Source organism: Anomaloglossus baeobatrachus, chromosome 7, assembly GCF_048569485.1.
Source record: "Anomaloglossus baeobatrachus isolate aAnoBae1 chromosome 7, aAnoBae1.hap1, whole genome shotgun sequence".
NCBI classification, from domain to species: domain Eukaryota; kingdom Metazoa; phylum Chordata; class Amphibia; order Anura; family Aromobatidae; genus Anomaloglossus; species Anomaloglossus baeobatrachus.
This window is the reverse complement of record NC_134359.1, coordinates 90908155-90927397: the sequence shown is the minus strand read 5'-3', so window position 1 is coordinate 90927397 and position 19243 is coordinate 90908155. Positions and strand designations below refer to the sequence as shown.

Here is a 19243-nt window from a genome sequence, read left to right as displayed (position 1 = left end):
CAGAGTAACTAAGGAGTAGCTCAAAAAGAAGCATTTCAAGGTCCTGGAGTGGCCCAGCCAGTCCCCAGATCTTCGCCCAATAGAAAATTTTTGAAGGGAGCTAAAACTCAATGTTTCCCAGTGACCACCCCGAAACCTGAAAGATCTGTAGAACATCTGTATGGAGGAGTTCCATGCTGCAGTTTGTGCAAACTGGGTCAAGAACTACAGGAAACATCTGACCTCTGTAATTGCAAACAAAGGTTTCTGTACCAAATATTAAATTCTGGTTTTCTATTGTATCAAATACTTATTTCATGCAATAAAATTAATTATTTGAATTCATTTGTAAATAGGACTTGCACAACTGGAAACAATGGCAGCCTATACACACTGAATGATCTATTACTATTACTAATTGATCAGTGCATATCGTTAGACCAGCCTGCTTGTGTAAGCAGGCTATTAAATATTTGCCAATCAGCAGACAACTAGTTAATCAGCGCTGCATTATAGCTGCTGATCAAATGGCGTAAGCGCACTTTAATTCTAAAACTACAAAAGTATAAACAATATAATAACCAAACCAACACTATGCAAATATTCTCAATAAAAGTAAGTCATATAAAATATATCAATCTGCACCTGATTTAGAAGCTTCCTTTGAGCACAATTGATTCCTCCTATGAAGATCATATTGGGCATCAGAGGCTTGGGAAAGTCCAAGACAAAGTCTATTCTCATCAGCCAAATAGCTGCATGGCCAAGAATTTCTGGTAAACTTACATCTCTCTTAAGAAACTCGGAGGCCAGTTCTGGTAGGGAGAATAAAGTATACTACACATAAAGTGTGTACTTAGTTCGAAGAAGAAGTTTTTCACTCGCTGAGGAAAACTCATATGATCCGTCAAGCTGGTCAGCAACCTTGGCACATATGATAATGGTATTGGGCACTTAGAAGCTTCAGCATCTAAATTGCATGGCATTCCGCGCAAGAAAAAAACAGAGGGCACAGAAAGGTGCTCAGCAAGTATCTGACCACATGGAAGCATTGCATCAGTAAAGACCACATCAAAGCTCATCGCCTCTAAAGACTGTATAAGCTGAGAATTGTTCAACAATCGAGCACAGGTGTCTGCTCCTAATTTCATCTTTCTTCGAACCTGTAAGAACTTGTCCAGTAAAGGTCTTGGAGTGAACATTTCATGTGACATAGAAAGGAAATTCTCCTGTAGTTGTTCAAATGTATAAGATACCGGGTAAAACTTCACTTCATAATCTTGAGACGTCCGAAGATGCAAGTTAATATCTGGTACAAGAACAATAGCATGATGTCCTTTCTGAATCAATGCATCCACCACAGGGCGCATACTAAGCCAATGGCTCCCATCTACAGGCACCACAAGAAGAGTCCCAGCGTTAAGGCTGGTTTCACACTACGTTTATTTAACATCCGTCCATAACGTTTTTTTAGCGGAAAAGCGGATCCAGTGCAAATGCGTTTTCATTTCAATGCATTTGCAATGGACTCGCGTTAACATCCGTTCACCTGCGTTTGCGTGCGTTATAGTGAGGATCCAGCGACTTGCAGTTTTTTAACATGTTTCAAAAACGCTACTTGTAGCGTTTTTGAGCTGCGTCCAAATACTGCAAATTGCTGGATCCTGACTAAACAGCACGCGAACGCAGGTGAACGCTGGCGTGCTGATAGACAGGATCCTGCTTTTGTACTGAGCATGCCCAGAAAGTACTGAGCATGCCCAGAACCAGTCTCGCGTGATCTGTCTCTCTCTCCTCTTCCCTCCCTCACCCTCTCTCTCTCTATCTCTGTCTTTCCCCCTTCCTCCCCTTCCTCTCTCTCCCACCTGAGAGCTGCGGACACTCGTAACCAAGGTAAATATCGCGTAACCACTTCTCTTAGTTACCCGATGTTTACGTTGGTTACGTGTGCAGACAGCCGGCTCCTAGCAGCTGCAGACACTCGTAACCAAGATAAATATCGGGTATCCAAGGCCGATGTTTACCTTGGTTACCAGCGTCTGCAGCTGTCAGAAGCCGGCTCCCAGTCTAGTTCCCCTCACTCCCGATCACATGACTCCAATGCCCGCCCCTAAACATCCAGTGCAGGATCCTGCAAAATAACAGATGCGTTTGCATACGTTATTTGCTGTAAAAGCAGGATCCGTATTTCCGCTAAAATAACGTTAAGGACGGATGTTAAATAAACGTAGTGTGAAACCAGCCTAACAAGTCCAGAAGTTAGTAATACAGTAGAAGTAGTGAGGAATAAAGAGAGTTGCATTCGACCCATGTCCTTTCTCTCGATATCTTCCTTTCTCTCGATTTCCGTACCATAAAGCTTTTCTCCAAACAGCTTTTACACTTTTGTACTTTATTAAGTAACACCCTGCGCTACATCACAAAACCATAAACTAGGACACTGTGCCGTGAGCTCTGACCTGTAGATATGAATTCTCTATGTTTGCACTGATTGTGAAGAGCATAAATGTGTGTAGTAGTTGGAACCCAAGAGTTATATTTTCTTTATGTTCCTATAGAATTTTGTCTATTCACTCCATATACAACAAGGATTTAATCCTCTGAAAGAATAAAGACTTTGTTGGAGTAATTATTGTACTCAGATCGTGATATAGTTTTCCAGGTAACTTGGTCTGATGCCAGATGTACAATGCTGAGTCATATCTGGTGACCGGGTTTAAACATCCAAGTATTTAACCCCTTAAGGACGGAGCCAGTTTTGTCCTTAATGCCCAGGCCATTTTTTGCAATTCTGACCAGTGTCACTTTATGAGGATATAACTCTGGAACGCTTCAACGGATCCCGGTGATTCTGACATTGTTTTTTCGTGACATATTGTACTTCATGATAGTTATAAATTTAGAACGATATTTTTTGCTTTTATTTGTGAAAAAATCGGAAATTTGATGAAAATTTTGAAAATTTTGCAATTTTCAAACTTTTAATTTTTATGCCCTTAACCCAGAGAGTTATGTCACACAAAACAGTTAATAAATAACATTTCCCACATGTCTACTTTACATTAGCACAATTTCTGAAACAAAATGTTTTGGGGTTAGGAAGTTAGAAGGGGTCAAAGTTCATCTGCAATTTCCCATTTTTTCAACAAAATTCACAAAACCATTTTTTTAGGGACCACATCACATTTGAAGTGACTTTGAGAGGCCCAGGTGACAGAAAATACCCAAAAGTGACACCATTCTCAAAACAGCACCCCTCAAAGTACTCAAAACCACATCCAAGAAGTTTATTAACCCTTCAGGTGCTTCACAGGAACTAAAGCAAAGTGGAATGAAAAAAAGCAAAAAATATAAAATTTTACCTAAAATGTTGCTCTACCCCAAATTTATTCACTTTTAGAAGAAATAACACAACAAAATGAACCCCAAAACTTGTTACCCACTTTCTTATGAACGCGCCAACACCCCACATGTGGTCAGAAACCTTTGTTTGGACAAATGGGAGGGCTCGGAACAGGAGCAGCAATATTTGAATTTTGGAAAGCAAATTTGGCTGAAATAGATTGCGGGCACCATGTTGCATTTACAGGTCCGCTAAGGTACCTAAACAGAAGAAACCCCTCACAAGTGACGCCATTTTGGAAAGTGGACCCCTCAAGGCTTCTATCTAGGGGTATAGTGAGCATTTTGGATCCACAGGTACTTCACAGATTTTGATAACGTTACATTGTCACATTGAAAATTTTCATTTTTTTCTAAAAAATGTTGCTTTAGCATCAATTTTTTCACTTTTTCAAGAGGTAATTCCAAAAACTTCACCCCAATGTTTGTTACCCACTTTTTTATGAGCGCGGTGATACCCCACATGTGGCCAAAAACCTTTGTTTGGATAAATGGGAGGGCTTGGAATGGAAAGAGCACCATTTGAATTCTGGAAAAGTTGAAGTAAATTGCGCGCACCATGTCACATTAGCAGGGTCCCTTGGGTACCTATACATCATAAACCCCCCACAAGTGACCTCATTTTGGAAACTAGACCCCTCAAGGATTTTATTCAGGAGTATAGTAAGCATTTTGAATCCACAGGTACTTCACAAAAATGTTGCTAGTACACAGTGTCAGCCTTCCTGCAGAGATGTGAGTGTTGTCCACGGGAGAACGCAGCTGCCCATGCCCACGATTTGGGTTCAGGCTGCTGTGGACTTTGGCTCTATTCTACCTGCAGAAAACACTCATCTCCGCAGCATAAATTGACATGCTGAGGCTCGGGAAGCTGCGCCACAGGTCGGTTTATGCTGCAGAGAAAAGAAACACAGTGGGCACGGGATTTCTAAAAATCCTTCCACTGTGCTTCTACTGCACAACGCACCATTATGGACGCAGGGAAAACACTCTGCGCCCAAAACGCTGCAAACCCTGATTGTGGGCACACAGCGTAAAATGCTACAATGGATGAATGGATAGATGTCAAACATATATATAATGTCCACCCCCCTCTGCAGATTCTAAGCTGGCGCCCTTTAGTGCCTTTCATGTGACACTAAAGGGTGCCTAGCCTTGTATTTGTCACGCTCCCCGGGTCCCCTGCGCTGCTCCCCGGCTCACCTGTCACGCTCCCCGGCTCCCCTGCCTCGCTTCCTGGTTCCTCGGTCCGGTCACCGCCGCTCCCCGCTCTCCAGCATCCATTGCCGGCGCGTCCCCGGCGTCCTGGTCCCCGCTCCCGGCGCCCGTCGGCTTCTCAGCCCCAGCCCGGCTCTGCTGCTTCCTCCTCTCAGCTTCCTGCTCTGGCTTCTGGCACTCGGGCCGCGCGCATGCGCATTAGGGCGCGCGCGCGGTCATTGACCCTTTCTTAAAGGGCCAGCGTCCATTAACAGGAAATGAAGCACACAGGTACAGGGTATAAAGGGGGTTAATGTCCAAGTAGGCGGGGCCTGATCTTCGTGTTTCTCAAGCTAGGAGTCAGGTCTCCTTGTGTTCCTGTGAGATACTCACCTCTCTCTCTTCTAGAGCCGAGCCTGCCTCGCCATCCGGTCCTGCCGAATCCCGAACCCCGAACGCTGCCTATCTGCCATCCTGACAGTCCGTACCATCTCGGATCCCTGCGGTGACCCGTCATCTCGCTCCCAAGGTTCCGGACCCCGCCTGACATCTTCTCGGCTTCCGAACCTGAGCTCCGTCACCCGGACTACCATCAGTGACTCTGTGGTCCCAGGGACTTCTCCGTTATACTCTTGTGCACGGACTGTTCTGCTGCCTATAGTGCTCCAGCTACCGGACCCCTTACCATCATCAAGGAGTTCGGCCCAGTGGATCCACCTCCTGGGTCTGCCCGTCCACCTGGCCCTAACAGTATTTAGCCCAAAAGAAAAAAAATAATTAAAATAAATGACGTGGGGTCCCCCCTATTTTTGATAGCCAGCTAGGGTAAAGCAGACAGCTGTAGCCTGCAAACCACAGCTGACAGCTTCATCTTGTCTGGTGATCAATTTGGAGGGCTCCCCAAGCTGTTTTTTTTTTTAATTATTTATAAATAAATAATTAAAAAAAGAAAACAAACGTGGGGTCCCCCCAAATTAGATCACCAGCCAAGGTGAAGCTGACAGCTGGGGTCTGGTATTCTCAGGATGGGAAGAACCATGGTTATTGGACTCTTCCCAGCCTAAAAATAGCAGGCCGCAGCCGCCCCAGAAATGGCGCATCCATTAGATGCGCCAATTCTGGCACTTCGCCCCAGCTCATCCCGCGCCCTGGTGCGTTGGCTAACGGGGTAATAAATGGGGTTGATACCAGATGTGTAATGTCACCTGGCATCAAGCCCAGCAATTAGTTATGTCACGGCGTCTATCAGATACCCGACATAACTAATTGACAGTAATAAAAAAAAAAATTGACAACAAAAAAAAATTTATTTGAAAAAACACTCCCCAAAACATTCCCTCATTGACCAATTTATTGAAAAGAAAAAAAAAAAAATCCGCTGTAATCCATTTGGACGGCCCACGTCGATTCTGGACCTTCTAGAATATGGGGGACACGTTCAGGGAACGTATCCCCCATTTTCTAAGTGTGCAGACCCTCCATTTGAGGAGAGTGGGTGCAAAGAATCTGCACCCACCCTCCCCGGGTCACAGCTGCAGACTCTGTGCAGCAGCAGCAGCAGCCAGCATCCTGAACACAGGAAGCTGACAGCCGCGCTCTGCACATGTGACCGGCGTCTGCTGAGAAGGAGCCGGAGGAGGGGGCCGCGGGGGATCAGCGCTCCGACAGGTATGTATGACACCGGGGGACACCGGGGGGGATAGGGGGGGGATCCGGTAGGGCCTAGGGAGCAGGTTTCTGTCGCATGTGTGATGGCACATGCGACAGAAACCATAGGAACAGTGTAAATGCGGCCGGCGCGCTGCTGTGATCGGCGGTGCGCGCGGCCATCTTGGATTTTCGGGAGGGGGTTGGGGGTCGGGGGGGGGCACTTTGGGGATACCGAGGGGACCGGAGGGAACCGAGAAAGAGATTTATCTCCCATCTGACATGTTTGATCATGCCAGATGGGAGATAAATCATTTTTTACCGGCGCGGTAATTTACTATAACTTGATGATCGGTATACGGTGTATACCGGTCATCAGGTGAGCGGGGACCGGAAAAACCGGCCCGAATCATGATCTCCAGGGTCTCAGCTACCCCCGGTAGCTGAAACCCCGGAGATTTTCTGACGCTGGGGGGCGCTAGACCCTTTTTTCTGGCCGCCGTTTTAAAACGGCAGAAAGGAATAAGTACCCTTTTTTGGTGCCGTTTTAAAACGTAACGCAGTCGTAATGGGGTTAAAGAGTAAACATTGTTTTAATTTTTATTTCGTAAATCAATAGTTCACATGAAATTAAGCAACTTTGTAATATATCTTATCAGACAAATCTGCTTCTTTCTCTGCCAGAATTGATCAGTCATTATCAAAATTCTCAATTCTGAGGTCAAATCAGTATTCAGTGAAGACTTTCCAATTACTGAGATAGGAGATGGCAATGGTTGTTGATCAGATTCTATGATAACGGGAGGATAGAGGAGCTAAATGCAGAGAAGGAGCTAGAAGCAGAGCTCTGCCCCCTCCTTCTTTTATCTATCAAGATTAAATCAATTGCCAAAAATAATGATGTTAATAATAAGTATAGAGGGGCACTTATCATGGAGTAGATGTAATTTTTGATCATATCCGGCAAACATTCTGGCTCAACCGTGGAGGACACACATAGCATACACACTTTGATACATCAGCGCGCATGTCGGAAGCACGCTTCACCATGGAGTGCAACCACATTATAATAGACGCGACAGCGCCTCACTCCTCTTCCAGTATCAGAGTGCGCTGAAAGAACTTGGCTGGATGGATAGGAAAATCAATGGCTAATTTTGCTGCAGGGATTGCAGTTTCTGTGGCTGGATGGCACCCTGTAAATGTATCACAAGTGTGCCTACCGGTACAACATTTTTCCTGAGGGACTTTTCAAACTATAAAACTTTGGGTATACATGGCCACCTGCGCATGCCCTCTAAACTATGTGGTTAAAACCAAGAAGGAAATTGGAAGAATACTGGAAGAGCACTTGGGTGACATCCGGCATAAACGGGATACCCACTGGCTACACATGGGAACTCTAATGAGATCTCATTGTGTATCATTCATGTGACTAAACCCAAAACTAGAGGCCTAGAGGGGGGAAGTTACCATGATAATTCTACCCCAAGAAAGGAGAGTGAGTGGATCGGATCTTCAGGATAGACTCATTATTAGACATAAGTGGTTCCGTGGTGTTTCTGTTTGCCAGCAGCAAACAAGCCTTGCCTCCAGAGGATCGAGCTTGACCCAAACCCCGGAGCAAGTAACTGATTTGCATTTTGAGTCTCCACCCACAAACAGCCAGCCCTAAGCAGATCACTTCTGCGGGAGGGTGGGCAGGCTTTTTCATACAATTTTTTGTGTTGCACACTACTTGTAATCATGCTGATGTTACCCCCAGTACAAGCCGTTCAAACACTGCAAGTGGCTCGCACAGGGATGAGCACCGAGCGTACCTGAGCACAGCGTTGCTCATGCGAGTGAAGTTCGCACATAAAGCATCCGAACTCAAACCTTCATTTTTTAACTTGGTGTTCGGTTCAAAAACCGAACCTCAGGTTTGCTCATCTCTACTCATTATCACCAAGAAGTCTTAATAAAAGCATATCTTATGCCTATTTTCTGTACGGAACGTCCACTACTTGCAAATATGGGATTAATATGTTGATTTAATAAATAAATAAAAAAAAAACTAGCCAAATTTCTAAAAAAAAAGTCTTTTTCTTGTTAGGGCATACTCTATCAAACTATCTCTCAATGATAATGGCCATATGTTCATCCAGGTGGGTTTAATGTTTTACAAGGTGGACCTAGACACCCAGAGTTCGGTACAAGCTTCGAACTTTATGGTTTGGGTTTGCTCATCCCTAGTAACAATATAAAATAAATAGAATATTTCTTTTATATATAACTAAGAATGTATAATATATCTTGCAATATGAAAACATTTTAAGACATTAAAATTGCACAGAAATAACATTTGCAATCGGTAATCATATACCTATGAACATTCCCTCCAATACTTATAATAAGTCTTACTTTGGTTAGCTGTTTCCTTGATTTGCAGTTGATGCCTCCAATGAACACCATGTTGGGCATTATAGGTCTTGGAAATTCAAGAACAAAATCATATCGCATGAGCCACATGGAAGTTCTGCTGAGAAGCTGCCCAACGGTGACCTCTTTCTTCAGGAAATTTGAAGCCATTTGCTCAGATGGCAAGAATGAAAGTCCACAATAGTAAGTCTCCAACATTCTGACTAGTAGGTTCTTCACACGCTGGGAAAATGTCATCTTGTCTGAGTACTGAGTAAAAATCCTAGGCACGTACGATAAAGGACTTGGACATTGTGCACTTATATAGTCAAGAGTACAAGGCATTCCCCTTAAATAGTTCACATTGGGCACATCAAGGTGTTCAGCTATTATCATGCCGCAGAGCAGAAATGGATCAGTGAGTAAAGCATCAAACTTCTCATCCTTAAGACTTTCAAGAAGTTCTGTGTTATCTAATAAGTTCTTACAAATGCTGTCAAATACTTTATAGGCGTCCTGCATACTATTATACATTGTAATAGCCACACCAGGGGAGGAAGATTGGATAAAGTGATCTTGTCCAAACTTTTCTAAGATTGATACTAAGTCTTGATTGCTGTAAGGGATAGGATAAGTAATGGTTGTATAGAGATCGGATTCTCCAATAGTTAAGCTGCTTTCACCTGTTACAACCACAACTTTGTGACCAATCTGTGCCAATCTCTCCACCACATGACGCATGCTGAGCCAGGGACTGCCATCTGTAGGAACTACAAGCAGCTTGCCTCCATTAGCGTGTCTAAAAACACAGAACACGATCATCAGGGCTGCACACAGAGATAAGAATGATAGCTTCATCGCTGCAGAGGTTCATCCAGGAATTAATGTTCATTTGGCTCAATTCACCTTGATGAGCTGTTTTGTGGGTTGGGTTGGAAATTTGTCAAAGTTGTTGAGTAACTCATTGTGCACAGTGAATTCTGAACAGCCAATTGCAAAGTATAAAAAAATTACTGTGAGATAGTAATGACTTAACAATAATTACAAAGTGCCAAGAACATAGAGGTATGATCCCACCTTTTATGTTACACAGTCAGAAAATAATCTACTGAACAAAGTCTCTTACAATCTATTACCTTAACCCCTTCACGGCCAAGCGATTTTCCTTTTTTCCTTTTCGTTTTTTCCTCCTTCTTCCAAAAGGCATAACTTTTTTAGTTTTCCGTCAATCTTGCCATATCAATGCTTATTTTTGTGGGACAAAATTGTACTTTTAAATGAAATGATTAGTTTTACTATATATTGTACTGGAAAACGGGAAAAAAACCTCCAAGTTCAATGAAATTGCAAAAAAAGTGCAATTGCACAATTGTTTATGGGGTCTTTTATTCACAGTTTTTACGATATGGTAAAACTGATGCGTTGGTATGATGCCTTACGTTGGTTTGAGTTCGTAGATAGCAAACATATATACTTTTACTTTAATCTAAGGGGTTAAAAAAATTCTGAAGTTTGTCCAAAAAAAGTAGCGCTTTTGTCTCCAATTTATGAGGCCCATAGCATTATCAATTTTCAGGATCTGGGACTCTGTGATGGCTTATTTTTATTATTACATATATTATTGCATTTTATAAAAACTTTGCTGCGACCAAAAAATTTAATTTTTGAGTTTGGAATTTTTGTCTCGCCGCACTCTGTACCAATCAGATTAATTTATTTTATATTTTCATAGATGTAATTTCTGAATGCAGCGAAATATATATATATATATATATATATATATATATATATATATATATATGTTTTTATTTTTTTAACTTTTATTTTCAATGGGGCAAATGGGAAGAGATTTGAACTTTTAGGGGTTTTTATAAATTTTTCTGATTTTCTCAAACTTTTTTTAACATTTTTTATTTATTTTACTAGTCCCCCTAGGGGACTTTATCACTGCACAGTCTGATCACCTATGTATTTTTGCTGATCACAACAGCATTGTTCTGATCAGGAGAAATGCAGCTTTCCTGTGAGTGCCGGAGCTCTGTCGGTGCCCTGTGATCACGTCACGGGGGTGCCGATGGCGGCAGGGATCAGCGAGATCCTCACCAAGGCCACTTAAATCGTGCAGTCTGTATTTGACAGCACGATCTTAAAGGGGTGGTTCACCCATTTTTTTTATTTTCCCAATGAGTGTCACTTATCATTGTATGCATCTTCTCCATTGGCTTGTATTTCCAGTTCTGGCACTGAGCGGCGCTATCCTGCACGCTCAGTGCCTGTCACATGACCCCCTGGAGCTGTGGCCTCCAGCATCCTCTGACGTCCCGGCATTTCCGGGCTCTCAAACTGGACGGGTACGTCAGATGATGCCGGCGCCACTCACACTGATTGATTGGGCTGTGGGCGGTGACTACCGCACGTCACAGCTCAGCATCGAGGGGAGGATCCGGAGAGCTTTAGTGTGGAGCGGTGAAGGCAGAGCGCGCGCTTACCATCCGTCAGCTGTGGGAGGTACGGGCTCCAGTGTGGAGTACAGGGGGGGTTTCCTCCACTGAAATCCCCCCTGTCACGCAAGTATGTGATCACTCTGTCCACCCGCCCACTGTGCTCAGCTGTCAGGAGAGCGGGCGGTGTCGGCAGTGTGATCATATACTCCCACCAGCCGCACAGGTGACCGGACGCTGCATGGGACCAATCTGCTCCACTCTGTCACCTGCACAACAAGTCCCAGAGTGGAGACAGTGACATGCTCTGCTCTGACACATAGTGTGCTGCATGTCACTATATGTCTCCACTCTGGGACTTGTTGTGCAGGTGAGAGTGTATACAGTTGGTACTATGCAGCAGAAGTCACAGAGTGGGGTAGTTAGTGACATGTAGCATCCGGTCACCTGCACAACAAGTCCCAGAGTGGAGACAGATAGTGACATGCAGCACACTATGTGTCAGAGCAGAGCATGTCACTGTCTCCACTCTGGGACTTGTTGTGCAGGTGAGAGTGTATACAGTTGGTACTATGCAGCAGAAGTCACAGAGTGGGGCAGTTAGTGACATATATCATCTGGTCACCTGCACAACAGGTCCCAGAGTGGAGACAGTTAGTGACATGTAGCATCCGGTCACCTGCACAACAAGTCCCAGAGTGGAGACAGTGACATGCTCTGCTCTGACACATAGTGTGCTATATGTCACTATCTGTCTCCACTCTGGGACTTGTTGTGCAGGTGACCGGATGCTACATGTCACTAACTGTCTCCACTCTGGGACTTGTTGTGCAGGTGAGCGGATGATACATGTCAATAACTGCCCCACTCTGAGACTTGTTCAGGTGAGAGTGTATACAGTTGGAACAATGCAGCAGAAGTCACAGAGTGGAGCAAGTTAGTGACATGTATCATCCGGTCACCTGCACAACAAGTCCCAGAGTGGATACAGTGACATGCAGCACACTATGTGTCAGAGCAGAGCATGTCACCAACTTGCTCTGCTCTGTCACCTGCTGTGCTGCATGTCACCAACTAAGGGTAAGTTCACACAGTGCGTTTTTCGTGGCGTTTTTGCGCGTTTTTCGGGTGCGTTTTTGCTCAGAAAACTGCATGACTTTGCTTCCCCAGCAAAGTCTGAGTTTTCATTTTTGCTGTCTGCACACAGCATTTTTTCAGCTGCGTTTTTGTGGTGCCCACAAAAACGCAGCATGTCAATTATTTTTGTGTTTTTTCACTGCGTTTTACACCCATTGAGTTGAATGAGATGTTCAAAAACGCAATGAAAAACACAATTTGCAAATATAGCTGCGTTTTAGTGCGTTTCTATGGCTAAAAACGCAGCTATAAACGCAAGGGGTGGGTAGTAAAGTGACGTGTACAGGAAGAGGATTCCTTCTGTCATTAAACACAGAAGCGTGAATCCTGCCGGTACCGTCACAACCGCTTCCATCTCCCGTCCGGTGCCATGTCAGCTCCCGTGTGGCGCAATGTACGGGCGGGAGATGGAGGCAGCTGCTAAATCAAAAGTGAAAAGAAAAAAAAATGTCATACTCACCTGTCTGCAGACTCCCGGTGCCATGTCCGCTCCCAGCTCCTCTCCCAGGACCGCCGCTCCGGCTGTGTGCAGACTCTCCGGGCATGTCCGATGCCTACAGGACCTGGCGCTGATCACCTGATGCGGTCACCTGACGCATCAGCTGATCGTAGTCTCGCGGTGATGCCATCTTTTTAGCGCCCGGCTGGCTATCAGCTGATGCCGTCAGGAGACTTCATCAGTTGATTACCTGCAGCGATCTGACGGGATCAGACTCCCGTCCGATCGCTCCAGGAGCTGTCGGTAATCAGCACATAAGTTAGTATTTTTTTTTCTCACTGATGCATCAGCTGATTGTATAACTGGCTTTTATACAATCAGCTGCTGTGTCGTGTGATTCATGTCCTTTAACCTGACATCATCTGATAGCTTTGCCTTCCAGCAAACCGATCAGATGATATTGAATCCGGATTGGACGGCGCGGGACCCTTGATCCAGGATTACTGCGGAGGGGGGGTTCTTTTTTTCAATAAAGATGGAGTCACTAATTGTGTTGTGTTTTATTTCTAATAAAAATATTTTTCTGTGTTTTGTGTTTTTTTACTCTTTACTAGAAATTCATGGTGGCCATGTCTAATATTGGCGTGACCCCATGAATTTTGGGCTTAGGGCCAGCTTATAATTTACAGCTAGCCCTAACCCCATTATTACCCAGCGAGCCACCAGTCACCAGGGCAGCTGGAAGAGTTGGATACAGCGCCAGAAGATGGCGCTTCTATGAAAGCGCCATTTTCTGGGGTGGCTGCGGACTGCAATTCGCAGAGGGGGTGCCCAGAAAGCTTGGGCACCCTGCACTGCGGATTCCAATCCCCAGCTGCCTAGTTGTACCTGGCTGGACTCAAAAATTCGGCGAAGCCCACGTCTTTTTTTTTTTAATTATTTCATGAAATTCATGAAATAAAAAAAAAAAAAAAGGGCTTCTCTATATTTTTGGTTCCCAGCTGGGTACAATTAGGCAGCTGGGGGTTGGGGGCAGGCCTTAGCTGCCTGCTGTACCTGACTAGCATACAAAAATATGGCGAAGCCCACGTCAATTTTTTAAAAAAGTTTTCAGGCAAAAACCTTTATAATAAAAAAGAAAAAAAAAATGCTTCCCTGGATTTCTATTGCCAGTGAAAGTAACACCAAGCAGCGGGGGTTAGCAGCCAGTATTTGCTTGGGTTATGTCGCGGGCGGAGGAGGGGACGCCGCGCTCTCCCACTGCTCGGGTCCGGCTGCCGCTGCTGCTGCGGCCTGCTGCTGCTCGGTGGCTCGAGCGATGGGCCGGATCCCGGGGACTCGAGCGGCGCTCCTCGCCCGTGAGTGAAAGGGGATTGGTTTTTGGGATGGTTTATTGTCCGTGACGCCACCCACGGTTGTGGTGATTGTATGGACACCACCGCTGCTCTGTATGGGGATCCCGGGAGCGGTGACAGGGAGCAGCAAAGTTGTTAGTTCTCCCCTTCGTGGGTAGGGGGTGGTTGTCCCGGGGCCCAGTGATGAGGTGGGTGATGAGGGATGGTGGGGCCGGTGCAGGGCTTGGTGGGGTGCAGGGACGCGGGGGCAGCGCTGTGCCTGACGGCACCGTGGTACTCAGCCTGAGACGGTGACACAGTTCTCGGTAAAACACACGGCTGGAAAGACGGTTCCCACGGACGGCTGCACCTGCTTTTCCCCAGTAGTTGACGGTGACGGTCCCTTTTCCTGCACCTAAGATGATGATGGTTGCGATGGGTTCCCACCGGTAACCCGCTCCCCGGCTTGGATATGGGCCGGAGGAGCCCTACTTTGCCCGCAGGCGCTGGCCCCGAGAAACTGGTGCCCTGGCGGTGGCGGTGTCTCTCTCCAACGGTTGGACTGTTGCCTTCATTCGGGACTTGGTTGTTGGGAGACCCAGAAGTCCCATTCACTAACGGATTTGGCAAATTCACGGCGACTCCTAGCCTTGCCGGGATCCGAAAGGCCCCTGCCACTGGTGCTGACTGCTCTTCGTATACCGCTCCGGTACCGCCGGGCCACCACCCGTCCGCGGTCCTTCCGGCAACCTCCAAGCAGCCTCCCCTGCAGACAGTCACCGCCGTCTGCTGACCTTGCTGTCTCTCAGTCCGGGGCACACACCCGGACCAACTTCAGGCTGTCTTAACTCTCACTTTTCCTTTACTTCAGCTTCTCTCCTTTGCTCCTCTACCACTTCACTTCCTTCTACTTTCACTTCCCTAACTTCACTGCCTGTGTTCTCCCGCCTCCAGGGCTGTGAACTCCTCGGTGGGCGGAGCCAACCGCCTGGTCCACCCCCTGGTGTGGACATCAGCCCCTGGAGGAAGGCAACAAGGATTTTTGGTTAGCCTAGGTGTTCCTATCTGGGGTGTGGGGTGTGGTGGTGTTATGACCTGTGACCCCTGGCTTGCCCAGGGCGTCACAGTTACCCTTAGCAATAGAAAATGCAGCGGGAGCCCACAAACAATGTGATTTTTTGTTTTTTTTTATTTTTAATGAATTTTTTAAAAAAAAATCGACATGGACTTTGCCCATCGAGCACCAGAGCATTTTACTGCTCAATTCATCCCAAGTAATCAGATGACTCCAGTGTCGGCCAATTACTTGTTCTGTGTCCCCCTGCATCCATTGCAGCGTGTACGGGCTGTGAGGTCAGCGGAGTTCAGTCCAGCACTGGAGTCAGCTGATCTGAACTCAGCTGAACTCCAGCCTACACACGCTGCGATGGATGCAGGGGGACATAGAACAAGTAAGGTCTAAGCCACACGGCGAGAAACACAGTGCGAGTGGAGTGCGATAAAACATCGCATTCCACTCGGACCAATATTGGCCTATGTGTCAGTGCACATGAGCGATTTATTTCTCCGCCCTAATTGCACCGAGAAAACAATTGCAGCATGCTGCAACTGTAATGCAAGACTCTCTCTTTTACCCATTCAAGTGTATGTGGTGAGAGAAAAATCGCACTGCACTTGCGGTACATCGGTGGACTACGAAGGAGAGAGGGAGAGAAATCCCTCCCACCACTCCTCAGTGCTGGCACACCCCTCGAGTGCCGGACCGCCCCCCGCAGCTGAGGTCTGCTCGCACAGTCGGACCTCAGTCGCAGGGACACACGCATGACACTCAGCTCTGCTGTACTGAGCATGAGCCGAGTGTAATGCGAGGGGATCGCAGTAATCCCCGTGTGGCCCCAGCCTGATCGGCCGAAACTTGAGTCAGCTGATCTGAACTCATCTGAACTCCTGTACACACAGCCCGCACACACAGCCCGCACACGGTCACATGTGATCGGCAGCAGGCAGCGACTGCTGTTAAGGCTACATTCACATGACCGTTCTGTTTTTGCGGGCCACAAAAAACGGTCCTTTTTTTTCACGGATGCATCCTAGTGGCATCCGTGTGACATCTGCGTGCCTTCCGGTTTTTTTTGCGGACCGCAAAAAACGGAAGCAGCAAGAAAGATAAATAGATGAGTAGATATAGAGATGGATAGATAGATATAGAGACAGAGGGATGAATGAATGAATGGAGGGCTGGATAGATAGATAGATAAGAAAGACATATATAATGTCCTACCCCCCTGCATATTCTAAGCTGGCACCCTTTTGTGACTGTCATGTGGCACTAAGGTGCTTAGTCTTGTATTTAGCCAAAAAATAAATAAATTAAAAAAAATGACATGCGGTCCCCCTATCTTTTGTAGCCAGCTAGGGTAAAGCAAACGGCTGCAGCCTGCAAACCACAGCTGGCAGCTTTACCTTGGCTGGTAATCCAAAACAGAGGCCCCCCCCACACTGTTATTTTAAATTAACTAAATAATTTAAAACAAAAACACGGGGTCCCCCAAAATTGGATCACCAGCCAAGGTAAAGCGGACAGCTGTGGTCTGGTATTCTCAGACTAGGGAGGTTCACCGTTATTGGACACTCCCCAGCCTAAAAATAGCAGGCTGCAGCCGCCCCAGAAGTAGCTCATCCATTAGATGTGCCAGTCCTGGTGCTTTGCGCCAGCTCATCCTGTTGCCCTGGTGCGGTGGCAAACGGGGTAATATATGGGGTTAATACCAGATGTGTAATGTCACCTGGCATCAAGCCCTGGAGTTTGTGATGTCAGGCGTGTATCAGATACCCGACATCACCAACCCAGGCAGTAATAAAAAAAAAAAAAAATAGACAACAAACACATTTTTATTTGAAAAAACACTCCCCAACACATTCCCTCTTTCACCAATTTATTAGAAAGAAAAACAAATCCAGGTCTGGTGTAATACAAGGGGGTCCCACGATGATCCATACCATAGTCAATGTCCCAGTCAATGAAGAACAGAATGTTCCCTATTTGCTGGGAGAACAGTGCAGTGACCTGAGCTAACATCAATAGGTCAGCCCAGGTCACTGCAGGGCATGACGAGTGCTGCTATCAGGAGGTTAACGAGGTATATTACCTGCGATGATCGCTGAACTCCTGACAGCAGCGCTGTCACAGAGTTCAATGACCGCCGCCTTCACAAACAAAGTATCGCGAGCGGCCCGTGACGTCACCACTAGTCACAGTCTCGGGTCGACAGCGAGAGGTGATGTGACAAGCGGCGGGAATAGAAGGCAGTGACGACCGCTGACGTCAGGAGGGCAGAACTTCATCACCGTATGTAATGAACTTACTAACCTCCTGACGGTAGTGCTTGTCATCCCCGCGGCTGCTGACACTGCAGTGCGGGCCGCTGCTGACACTGCTGAGCGGGCAGCCGCGGGGCTGGGGCTGGAGCGGGACACTGACTGCACGGGCACCCGACGGAAGTCACATGGAAGTGCTTCCGTGTTGCTTCCGGGAATTTTGCGGACCCATTGACTTGTATTGAGTCACGGTTCGTTATTACGGAACAGAATAGGACATGTTCCATAATAACGGAGTGGACATACGGCATCCGATGTGTTTTTTTTTGTAGGATCGGATGCACATGGAAGTGCTACCGTGTACCATCCGATCCTACACAAAAGACATTGAAAAGATGGTCTTGTCTGTGGGGCCGCAAAAAAACAGGAACTGACCAGGACAGACGGAACGGTCATGTGAATGAGCCCACTATCAGCCATTGCAGCCTGTGCGGGCTGTGAGATCAGGAGTCATTTACCTTGGTTACGAGCCTCTGCAGCTGTCAGAAGCCGGCTCCCAGTCTATCACGTTCAGTTCCACTGACTCCCGATCACATGACTCCAATGCCCGCCCATAAACTTAAAGTGACAGGATCCTGCAAAATAACACATGCGTTTTTTTGCATTAAAAGCAGGATCCGCTTTTACAGCAAAAAAACGTTCATGACACATGTTAAAAAAACGTAGTGTGAAAGCAGCCTTACTTTTACAGCATGCTATCTTCAGAGTTCATAGCAAAAACCTTCTGACAGATTCCCTTTAACTTGAAAAATACTGTTTGTCTGACCTTATATTCTGTCAATATAGTTATAAATGTTTCTTCCAGTTCTTTAGCCTTGCTTTGGTTAGGTGTTTTCTTGAACACCATGTTGGGCATTATAGGTCTTGGAAATTCAAAGACAAAAATCATATTGCAAGATCTCCGATGGAAGGTGGGCTTAAGAAGTTGCGCAAGGGTGACCTTTATCCTTAGGAAACCTGAAGTCATTTGCAGCCATGGCAAGAATGTAAGTCTACAATAAAAAGTCTCCACAATTCTGTCTATGTTCTTCATATGCTGGGAAAAATGTCATCTTGTTTGAATACTAAGTATTAAGAATTTTGACATTGGACACTTATATAGTCAAGAGTACAAGGCATTACCCTAAAAAAAAAAAAATCACAATTCACATATAAAGATGTTCAGCTAGTGTGATGCCATTAGTGAGTAAAGCATTGAAGATTTTATCTTTGAGAATGTGAATTAGTTCTACGTTAGTTAATAAGCTTTCACAAATATGCTAACAATGTTGCATGTTTCTTACATACTATTAATATTGACACCAGAGAAGTGAGGGTTAAACTTATCTTGTTCAGAAATGTGAATCATTACTACTAAGTCTTCTTTAATGAGAAGAAAAAGATCCACACAATCAAATTGTTGAGGCATACCATACTCATATGACTAAGTTTATGTGTCCCTACCACTGAAACATATGTAAGACCCAAGAAAAGACATTCAAAGTGGTTTTGAAGGGAAAATATAACACATTTTATTTCATATAGCTAGTGCATCAAATCAGGAAGCTTCAGAAAAGCATTATGGACAAAGGGGTATCGATCGCCAAAGTGTCAGTATGCAATATTACAATATATCGCCATTTATACAATGCATATGATTGAACTTTACATACAGGGTCATACATAGTTGTATTCACAATAGGGCATTTAGATGCAATTATAACACAAGTAAGGACAACAATAAAGACATCAGAGTAACATCAAAAAATCATCATTATTAGTCCTGAATTGTCACAACCATGTAAAACTCCATACCAATGGTATATTGCACCCATGCCCATTTCATGAATCAATTTGCAAAAAATTGACAATCATTATGCAAGCTCAAAAAAACCCTCAGGTACAGATAA

General features: G+C 45.5%; 1 protein-coding gene across 2 annotated transcripts in view; it reads right to left on the bottom strand.

Moving 5' to 3' along the window:
- LOC142245118 (UDP-glucuronosyltransferase 1A1-like) overlaps nucleotides 1-19243 on the bottom strand; it is a 195460-nt gene that overhangs the window by 129639 nt on the left and 46578 nt on the right. Inside the window, exon 1 of one of the 2 annotated variants that reach the window (XM_075317465.1) lies at nucleotides 8629-9493. The exons of the other annotated variant lie outside the window; for it this stretch is intronic. Within the exon in view, the coding sequence (XP_075173580.1) occupies nucleotides 8629-9483 (855 nt within the window). The 5' untranslated portion in view covers nucleotides 9484-9493. Of the gene's footprint in view, nucleotides 1-8628; nucleotides 9494-19243 lie in introns of those variants that run through there. 2 annotated transcript variants of the gene reach the window in all.